General features: G+C 36.3%; 1 protein-coding gene and 1 pseudogene across 2 annotated transcripts; one reads left to right on the forward strand and one right to left on the reverse strand.

The window, feature by feature from the left end:
* The first annotated feature begins 761 nt into the window (after positions 1 to 761).
* LOC114742081 (bZIP transcription factor 16-like) lies at positions 762 to 6296 on the forward strand. 2 transcript variants are annotated; one of them, XM_028930342.1, is made up of 13 exons: positions 762 to 884; positions 1565 to 1675; positions 1761 to 1817; positions 1904 to 1978; positions 2597 to 2686; positions 2794 to 2853; positions 2976 to 3145; positions 3912 to 3966; positions 4154 to 4196; positions 4300 to 4589; positions 5389 to 5466; positions 5546 to 5671; positions 5930 to 6296. In XM_028930342.1, exons 2-13 carry the CDS (start codon positions 1607 to 1609, stop codon positions 6044 to 6046), a joined length of 1230 nt encoding a protein of 409 aa, XP_028786175.1. In that variant the 5' UTR covers positions 762 to 884; positions 1565 to 1606; the 3' UTR covers positions 6047 to 6296. The 2 variants fall into 2 exon arrangements, with proteins under 2 accessions (XP_028786175.1, XP_028786176.1); XM_028930343.1 differs by lacking the exons at positions 762 to 884; positions 1565 to 1675 and having other exon boundaries at positions 2597 to 2657.
* A 2061-nt stretch (positions 6297 to 8357) lies between these two features.
* Positions 8358 to 10180, reverse strand: LOC114742083 (probable mannitol dehydrogenase; annotated as a pseudogene).
* Positions 10181 to 10474: the final 294 nt, after the last annotated feature.

Genomic DNA, 10474 nt, shown 5'->3' on the forward strand with positions numbered 1-10474 from the left:
TTCAAATTAGTCAAATAATTCTCATGTTAAGGATATGAGATAGGCCTTTCCTTTTTCTTTTTCTTTTTTGGGTGATAATATGTCTGCGTACTTTCTATGTTAACCCTGCATCACAATTTACGGATAAGGCTTCAACATGTCAATTAATGGACCTGCTCGTAGGCCTGTACATTTGTTAAAAGCCCAAAACTGTTTTCGACCAACAAAATTGAATGTACTGCCTCACACTGAATTTGAATGATGTGCCTGCCAAAAATGTAGTCAGTAAATGACTTAATTTATTGTAAATTTTTATATTTTATATTCTCACACTAATAACAGTGAGTCATACTTTGCTTCATTAAATTATTTACTAATTTAAATACTTCTTATTCAGCTGTTTAATCTTTATATAGTTAAAATAAAAAATGAATTACGTAGATCTTAATATGCCACAGGAAACCCAATATTAATATTAATAAACATAAATATTTATTATAATATAAAACTAAAAATATGATACTATTTATAAGTCATTAACTCATCATAAATTTTTAAAAAGATAAATAAGAAGATTGATCTTAAAATGGTGACTTAAAGAAGAAAAAAAAACAAGCTGGTAAAAAAAAAACAGAGAGAGAGAAAACTTTGTCCCCAAAAAAAAAGAAAGAAAAGAGCTGGAAAAACAAAAACAATGGGCAGGAGGAGAAAAGGGGGATTTCACACCTGCGGTGCAAAATGGGAACGACAATCTGACTGGACAGCGACACCGTACGACGACCTATGCGTTCCTCTGCGCAAGAAGTGAACCCGCCCGAACAGAGCTCAAACCGAAGGCAAACAAAACCCTAATCTGATCTTTCCCCAATTACTTCTTCCCCGCACATCTTATCGAATCTTCTAAGGTGGAAGATCACCTTCTTGCTCTGATATTTCCCAAAATAGATACCTGATTGACCTACGTGTCACGGAGGAATTTTGTTTTTCATACCATTTATTTCTAGTCTTAATTGTCGCTTCCATTTGCTTTATATTCAGCATATTCCGATTCTTCTTCTCCTTCTGCCGTGACGATTCCTTCTCTTTATGAGCGGTAATTGAAATGTTTCCTCTGTTGGCTAAGAGCTGAATTTTATATATTGCTAAATTTTGTGCATGAATTCAATTTTTGCTCAATGTTATCTTGTTTGTTCTGGACCTGATTATTAGCTGCTGCCAAGTCATTTTTAATAGAGGTTAATGGAGTAGTGCTTTTATTTAGCTGAACAGAAATTTATCAGTTACATGCCAATGCTACTTTCGTAGAAAAGATCGGAAATTGATTTAAAAATTGTTTTTTTTTTCATGGTTTACTTTAATTGGGAATGAAGGAAGAAGTAATGTATTATTGGTTCATTTACTTCCACTACAATCTATAAATGTAATATGAAGATTGTAGCACTTCGTTTGGTTTAACATTGAAGTTTGTGCATGGAAAGTTTTGTATACAAGGCTTTATTTTTGAGCAGTGGGACTTTGTTGTCTGTTTTTCGGATGAGAAACACCTTGCTAGCTGCCTTGTAACGCAAGTTTTCTTATGACGCAGCATGGTTTAGTGTAAATTTTTGGAGGATACTGGTATAAAACCATGGGTAGCGGTGACATGGATAAAACTCCGAAAGAGAAGGAGCCAAAGACACCTCCGGCTATGTCACAGGTCCAGCTGGGCTCTTTTCTACCATGAAAGTTTAATGGCACTTTGCACATGATTGAATTTTTTTGTTTGGCCCTTGTGCTTTCAGGAGCAGTCTTCAACCCCTGGCACTGGAACGATTAATCCTGATTGGTCCGGCTTTCAGGTTTACTGTGACAAAAATTTTGTTGGCATATTATGTTTTGACTCATGCTAAGCTTAGATTTTGATTTCCTCTGCTTCTTTCTACAGGCATATTCTCCAATGCCTCCACATGGGTTCTTAGCATCGAGTCCCCAGGCTCACCCATATGTGTGGGGTGTCCAGGTAGTTATCCCCTAACTTATTGTTAACCAATCTCAAGCATATGATGATGTAGAATATTACTCAACTCAAGTGTGTTTCCCCACAAATGTGTATGCCTGTTTTCTTGTCAACGTTCATCTTTTATGTTCTTTATAAAAAGTTAAGATTGTTTCTTGCTAGTGCTTGGATATTGTATTTTCTGATCTAATGCATTTGGAGCAAAAGGAAGGAAGGTATTTTGGGCCTTCAAATAAAACCATTTGGAACAGGCCAGGACATGCCTAACATTCTTGTTGCACGTGCCACACAGATATGGTTGTTTTAATCAAGAGCTTACTGCTGGGCACAATCTGTGTTTGTGTGTACTATTGTAAATAAAAAATTGTCATGTCAAAGGGGGTCCCTTTTTTCCCGTGAAGGATTGGAGGAATGTAACTAGTAATATGACATTTCTATTGCTGGAACAGTGAATGTAGATTTCCCTTTTTCCTCATGTTCAATTGTTGAATGGTTCTCTGTTGTTTTATCGTTCTTCATTGTGCTTGCAGTACATTAACTAGTATGCACCTCTTTCCTCTTATACTACGTGGTATATGGCTGAATATTTATGTCATGATTTTCGTGTTTTGTTACTTGCAGCATATTATGCCTCCTTATGGTACCCCACCACATCCATATGTTGCAATGTATCCTCATGGTGGTATATATGCTCATCCATCTATGCCTTCGGTATTCTTTTGTAAATTATCCTTTCTTGAGGCTGTCATATAGTTACTAAATCATCATAATCTCTAAAGCATTAGCCATTATTTGCAAATTGCCATGATTTTGCGCAGGGATCTTATCCTTTTAGTCCTTTTGCCATGCCTTCTCCAAATGGTATTGCCGATCCTTCAGTGAGTTTTTCATCCTTTCTGCTTTCTCTTTTGTTCTTTTGACTTTTCTTCATTTCTGTCCTTTTCTCCTGCTCTAGAACAGTCTTTATCCAAGTAAGGAAAACCCATGAGTTTGCATGCAGGGCAATACTCTTGGCAGCATGGAAGCTGATGGTAAGCCTCCTGAGGTGAAGGAAAAATTGCCGATCAAAAGATCAAAAGGAAGTTTGGGTAGTTTGAATATGATTACTGGAAGGAATGATAAACATAATAAAACACCAGGGGCATCTGCGAATGGAGTTCATTCAAAAAGGTAAGATCGGGTGCGTCATATAGCTTAAGCTATAAAACTGCTGATGTCTTTAGATAGAGTAACTTCCTATATACCTGCCTTTGCGAGGGATTCAAATGAGGTCTTTTTTAAGCCTATAATATCTGAACTGCAATGCCCAATTATGAATTGATTCTAGTATCTGCTTTTGTCTCCTTATAGATCGTTTTTGTAGTTACATTTGGTGAGGTTTCTGGATGTGAAATAGTTGAATGTGGAAACAGTTGAAAAATTCCTGAAGTTGATTACTTCATTCTTGCCTTCCCTTGGTACTTTTCTGGTTCTTTTCTGACTATGTTACTGCAAGGAAACCTAGGAAGCTTGGACACTGACGTGGACATGGGACAAAACACTGAATGGACAATGACCGTGTAGTGTCTACATGTAATTTAATGTGTTATGTAATGTCTGTGCTACTTAAAGCCAACATATAGCATGAGAAGACATAAACTGAATGCTGGCACAACTTCCATACTGTAGTGTTTGTGTTTCATGGATGAAAACTGTGTCAAAACTTCAACTTTTCCTTTTTTCAGTCATTGGGTGTTTATTACATTTTGATGTTTGCAACAGTAGTGTTTATTTTCAATGCTGCAGTTACTTGATTCCTGCTGTTTTCGCCATATTGCCCCTCTCAACTAAAGGGATTTTATTGTTAGAATTGACAGTGGATTACTTTTCTGTGTTTAATTGCCATTTGCAATTGCATATTGGCAACATATGCTGATAGCCTAACTTGGACTTGCAGTGGTGAAAGTGCAAGTGAAGGTACTAGTGAAGGAAGTGATGCAAATTCTGAGAATGTAAGTCCTACTATGTGATCATATATGTCTGTTATGACTCAGTTTTGCAGTACCTGTATACTTGAACAAACCTAAGATATGTATGAAGGGGGAAAAACTTAGAGCCATGTGTGGTCTTACGTGCTGATTTAGTAAAATGTCTTAGGTGATATAATGTCATACATTTTTCATTCTCTTGTTTTTACAGGACTCACAGCTGAAATCAGAGGGCAGGCAGGACTCTTTGGGAGGTCTGGCATGTTTATGCTTTACTTTTTTTTGAGTTCTGTACACATGAAGATAAATTTATGCATGTCACAGCTGAGATACCGCCTTCTTTTTGTTGAGTTACAGCTGAACCATCTCAAAATGGAGGTTCGGTACATGCTCCTCAAAATGGGGGACTTAACGTACCTCACAATATGGTCAATCAGACTATGAGTATCGTGCCTATCTCTGCTGCGGGTGCTCCTGGTGGTGTTTCTGGTCCCACGACAAACTTAAATATAGGAATGGACTATTGGGGTGCACCCACTTCATCCTCTATTCCTGCAATGCGAGGAAAGGTTCCTTCAACTGCCGTTGCTGGAGGAATGGTTACTGCTGGATCACGGGAGGGTGCTCAGTCACAACTTTGGCTGCAGGTTAATTTTGTTAACAAAGATGATGTCCATTTTCTCCTTATAATATCATGGCTGTTTGATGAGGATTGAACTGGATCAGTAGAGAATCTTGTTTTGGTCGCCTTTTGACAGCTTTGTACCTAACTTCCTACTGCAAATTGAGGCTCATAACATTGTTCACCAGCTCTGGTAAAAAAAAAAAAAATTGTTCACTAGCTTTCAAACTTGTTTAGACCTATTAGTTTTATTGCATGCTGGAGGCTTGTAAAATTAAGCTCCTTTGTTCTGAAAATTAAACAGAATTGTGAGTTTCTATGATTTCAGAAAAGGAATAATGTTGCTAATCCGGTATATGCAGTATTCGGTGTGGAATTTGATATGAAAACAATGTGCACAATTACACATCTTTACCAGTTGTATTGTTTGATTTGTTTACATTTAGGTGTTTTTGATAAGGAAATATTAAATTCTATGATTGTAACAAATATGTGCACGCCTGGCACCCCCCCCCCCCAAAAAAAAAAAAAAAACCCAATCACCCTTGAAGTTGTAATTGTAAGCAGGTGTCTCTTCTCTTCCTTCCATATTGTTTGTTCTTAGGTGAGCTACTGAGACATTGGTAGATGCATCTAGCCTTGTGATGCTTCTCTGCTTTATATGGATATTTACTTGAGTCCTTATAAGTTAATTATTAGATCTCTAGCAAACGATCATAATCAATAGCTGCAAAAATTATTTCTCAAACGACCATTATTGTTGCATGATTGGTTTCTTTACACTTTTTCTTTTCGTCTGAAAATCATCTTTTTGTCTAACACAGGATGAAAGAGAGCTAAAGAGACAAAGACGGAAGCAATCTAACAGGGAATCAGCTCGCAGATCTAGACTGCGCAAGCAGGTAATGTAACCTGTTTCTGCTTCTTGTTGCCTGATCATGCTTGCTACACGCGTCATCTGTGTCTGTTCTCTGTTTTCAGGCGGAATGTGATGAACTAGCCCAGCGAGCTGAGGCTTTAAAAGAAGAGAATGCTTCTCTTCGCTCTGAAGTGAATCGGATAAGGAGTGAGTACGAACAACTGCTCTCAGAAAATGCTGCCCTCAAGGTGATAAAATTGATATGGTTTGATATTTGTTCTTGGTCTGTTTGAAATTTATAAGCACTCTACCTGCCAGGAGAGTCCCTAATGGATAAGGGCTGTACCAATATTTTCTGTGTATGGGATCCCTGATTAAGTAAATAAAATGAGGCAAGAGGGAATCACATCACAGTTGCTGTTTGATAACCGCTACACGGATTCCTTTATGATCTGAAAATATTTGTCGAATCTTGAGCATGCTATCTAACTAATTTATATATACAGGAAAAACTTGGGGAATTACCTGAGAATGAGGAACATAGGCCTACCCGGAATGACCAACACGTGGATAGTGACACTCAACAGGCTGAGCAGACGGAAGCCGTGCAGGGCAGTCGTTAATATGTAGCTACCTGCTTCATGCTCAAGATCATAACCTAACCCAATAGGAACAGCAAGTTTATGTTTTGAATAGCTTGTAGTTCAAATCAAATTGTTTAAAAGTCGACCATTAATATATAGTCCTAGGATCTGTTTGTGCTCTATCATTACTCATTTCTAATTAGGTCATCTAACAATCAATACAACTTGGATTGTACTTAATAGTGAAATTCTGCGGTCATTGTTTTCTTCGCAAGCTTAAGCTATTAAATATGGGCATGGGCAATTTTTCTTTTCATGTTATGCCATCTATTCCTTGTTCCCTTTAGTTGAATGTGAATTCTGTCCAAACTGCTGTATTTTGTACTTCATTATTTAAGGCAAGTCTATCGATCCACAGTTTCAGCAGAATACGATGTACCAGTCACATCAGATGGATCAAGAACTGAAGAGAACAGGTGAGACCACAAAGAACCTGATTAGCCTATGAAAGTGGCTTTTCTTAGTTCCAGCAATGCCCCCACCCTTTCCTATTCATGATTAGCCTATGTCTGCTGCATTAGTTGATGTATGCTTGGCATAACAACTAAGGACCTCTTTAGGATGACTTATAAGCTGTTTTTTAATCGTGATTTGTGAAATATGAAATAAGTATGTAAGAAAAATTGTTTCGACTTATATGAAATGTGTTTACAAATGATTTCAAATGTGATAACAAATATGGTCCAATTAATTGCATCATAGTTTAGCGGATTCCTGTCTGTCTCATCAGTTTCCTGCTTAACAAAACTATCATCAATGATGACAAAAATAGTACGATTATGGAATTATAGTTTTATAACATATTTCTTTAGTTTTTAATATAAAATTTATTTAATTAATTTGATTAGATTAAAAAAGGTAAATAAGTTAATTGTAAGAAATATGATTTTTTTAAAAAAAATATCATCTTCTTCAATATCTTTTTTCTTCTTCTTCTACTGATTATAATGAGAGAGTATTAATAAGAATAATTTAGAAGATAAATATAAAAAATAGGTTTATATTTAAGTTAATATCAATCATATGTTAAGCATCAGAGGAATATATTGGTATTCATGATATTGAGTCGGTGCTCAATTATTATGGCGGATGGGTTTGGCTTTAGGGGAAAAGGCAATGAATAAATTTATTATTAAAACTGGATTGAATGGTTGCCCAGAACACAGGTTCGAATTTAACATATATTAGTTAAATGTTCAGAATTATTAAATTAATCAAACTCACCCCAAGCCCTACAACTCCAATTGATAATTATTATATTCTAGTATTATTAATTCAAATAATTATTTAATTGAAATATTGGATTTGAATATGGGGAATTTTGATCATGTGACATGAATTTTTAAAAATTTTAATTTAAACAATATATTATATTTATACTAGAAGAAATGGGTATTATTCATGTACTATTCTTTGGCTTTTTAGAAAAATATAAAAATGTTTACTGTTTAAACCTATAAAAATAATATTAATATAAATATTGCTTACTGTACTATATATACTGTACAATATATTATTTCATGCCATAATAGGAATAATTTAAACTAATTTAAATAAAATATTATAAAGATATTCCTTATCATCATATCCAAACTAAAGTCTGTCCCCCCCCCCCCAAATTGTCCAAACCTAGCAAGTTGAGGAACAGATTTCCCATGACTTATTGAGGAGTCTGATGACTTAAATAAATATAAAAAAAAATTCTTTGGACTTGTTCTTAGTTAGTTAAATTGTAGGTCTATTAATTAATTGCATTAGGATATTGCATGTGGCTTGAAAGTTTAACCCCACATATTGATTTTCTTGACTCCGCTAGCATTCATCCTCGCATGTGAAATTTGGTATAATTACTAATCTAGCTTCCATCAATAACCTTTATTATGTTTGGCAAAACTTGTATTTCGGACTTTGTTTGTATCCCTTCGTTCTTTGTATTATATCACCTCAAATTTTTAATATAAAATCTGCTTAACTAATTTGAGTAAATTAAAAAAAATTAGTTAAGTTAATTATATGTTTGATTTTCCTAAAGTGCTCTTTTTAACTATGATTACCTTGAATGAAAATAATTTGACACGTATAATTAATAGGGATATTTTAAAAAATGAATCACCAAGTTAGTGGAAAAAGCGGATTGAAATTTTATACTTAGGACCAAACTCAATTCTCAGCTATTTCTTATATTAAAGATGTCGGAGGTAGTATATATATGGTAGGTAATCTACGGGTACTTTTATATGCATTTAAGTATACATGAATAAATAAACTTGCTCGACTTTTCCATAGTCAATTCAGGGAGTCACACGCACATCTAAATTCAATTAAGTAGGTGTGCATGGAAGCAATCCATTTCTTTCTTCCATAATCAAAACAAATTAACACAGGCGAATCTAATAATAATTGGAAGGCAACAACTAAACCTTCTTGCGTTTGTTTATTCAGACAAAATAAGACATCTGACATACACTCCTCAAACCAATATGACAGTAGGCTGAATAATACTGATACAAGGAACATTTACATATTGATTTATCACACTTCCAAATCAACTCTCATCCGCTGCACTAATTAATTAATCAACCAGCTATTTCTTCCCCAGAATCTCGAATCATATATATATATATATGGATGCAGATCTCTAAGAGGTTGGCTTCTTCATTGTGTTGCCAATGTCAATCACAAAACGATACTTGACATCAGCTTTAAGTAGTCGCTCCATTGCAGTGTTCACGTAATCCATTGGAATCACTTCTATGTCTGGTCTCACGTTATGCTTGGCTGCAAAATCTACCATCTCTTGCGTCTCCTTCATCCCTCCAATTCCACTTCCGGCCACTATCTTCCTCCCTGCAATGAATATACATTTTGTTAGAGCATTTCAATTTCACCTTTCAATCAATAACATTCGTCATTTGTTATTATTTAATCATTTTCCATTTATACTCACCCGAAAGTAAAGGAAATACTGGCAATTCCAGAGGCCTCTCAGGCGCACCAACCAACACCAGTTTGCCATTCGGCTTCAGTAGACCAATCAAAGGCAAAAGAGCATGCACTGCAGAAACTGTGTCTATTATGCCATCAAATGTGCCCATCGCAGCCTACACAGATATATACCAACAAACATGATATTGATTAATTAGATGAACAAGGTCTGATATCTATATGTGTCTGTGTCTATATATATATTAACATATATATATTCACCTGCATCTGATCTTGCTCACGGCTGACAATAAAGGAATCAGCTCCAAGATGTTCAATGGCTTCCTCTTCTTGTTAGGAGAAGTGCTTATGACAGTGACCTTAGCTCCAAAGGCTTTGGCAAACTTGACAGCCATATGGCCAAGCCCACCGAGACCAACCACACCCACGTGAAGGTTAGGCTTGTCCAGACCAAAATACCTCAAGGGCTATACACAGTGATCCAGCACAAAGCAGAGGACCTGCAGAATCAAGAGGCAAAGCATCTGGAATGCGAACCACAAAATGCTCATCTGCAACCATAAAATCAGAGTAACCTCCGTGTGATAGTCCCATCTACGTACTGGGCTCCATATGTGAGAATATACTTTGAACAGTGATTCTCAAGATCGTCAGAACAACTTCCACAGGATCTGCACGAACCAACCAAACATCCCACACCAACTCTGTCTCCAACTCTGAACTTTTCCACCTTGCTTCCAACTTCTGTCACCCCCCAACAATCTCATGCCTGTACGTATCAAAGTTAATGAGTTTCATTTTCAAACATTCACAGAGGTTTTTATATATATATTATGATATGTATGTACCCAGGTACGATGTAGTACGAGAGACGACGGAGAAGCCCCATTCATTCTTGAGCATGTGGAGGTCGGAATGGCATACCACAGTAAAGGACTTTTAAGGTCACATCTTTGTCTCGGTTTCTCTGAAAAAAAGAAATGGATAGTTCATGTTAGTGAAGGATGAAATGAAGAAGGGAATAATAAGGATGCAAAAGATGGAATAATGAAGGAATTGTTATATGCCTTCGAGAGAAGTTGAAAGGAGAGAGAAGGCCAGAAGAATCCCCAGCAGCCATCCGAAGGCCTTCCTTGGATGCTCAAACTCAGCTTGTGCTACGGCCATTTCAACACTCAAATACTTGTACGGATCACAACTAGAATATTATTGACAGATCAGAGAGTATCGCAGACAGGAAGGGAGACAGTGAGAGTGAGTTTAGTGAGAGAGGGAGTGAGTACGAGAAAAGAACAAAGGTGGCCGTGCTCATTTATGAGTGACAAGGGGAGGGGCTGGTGACTTGGGGTTGACGCACTCGATGACGCACATGTGACGTCACTGATGACGAGGTTGTTTTATTTTTCCTTTGTAAAATAGAAAAAAGGGAACTCAGCCGTCTCTTGGAGAACACACAAACAT

This window comes from Neltuma alba, unplaced genomic scaffold (genome assembly GCF_004799145.2).
Source record: "Neltuma alba isolate B1F8T4 unplaced genomic scaffold, ASM479914v2 tig00003635_pilon, whole genome shotgun sequence".
Taxonomy (NCBI): domain Eukaryota; kingdom Viridiplantae; phylum Streptophyta; class Magnoliopsida; order Fabales; family Fabaceae; genus Neltuma; species Neltuma alba.

Bases quoted from the DNA above. Each gene is read 5' to 3' on its own strand.
- LOC114742081 (XM_028930342.1), top strand. From the start codon at position 1,607: ATGGGTAGCGGTGACATGGATAAAACTCCGAAAGAGAAGGAGCCAAAG. The intron at 1,676-1,760 runs GTCCAGCTGGGC...TTGTGCTTTCAG, and splicing joins CACCTCCGGCTATGTCACAG to GAGCAGTCTTCAACCCCTGG. The intron at 5,672-5,929 runs GTGATAAAATTG...TTATATATACAG, and splicing joins CAGAAAATGCTGCCCTCAAG to GAAAAACTTGGGGAATTACC.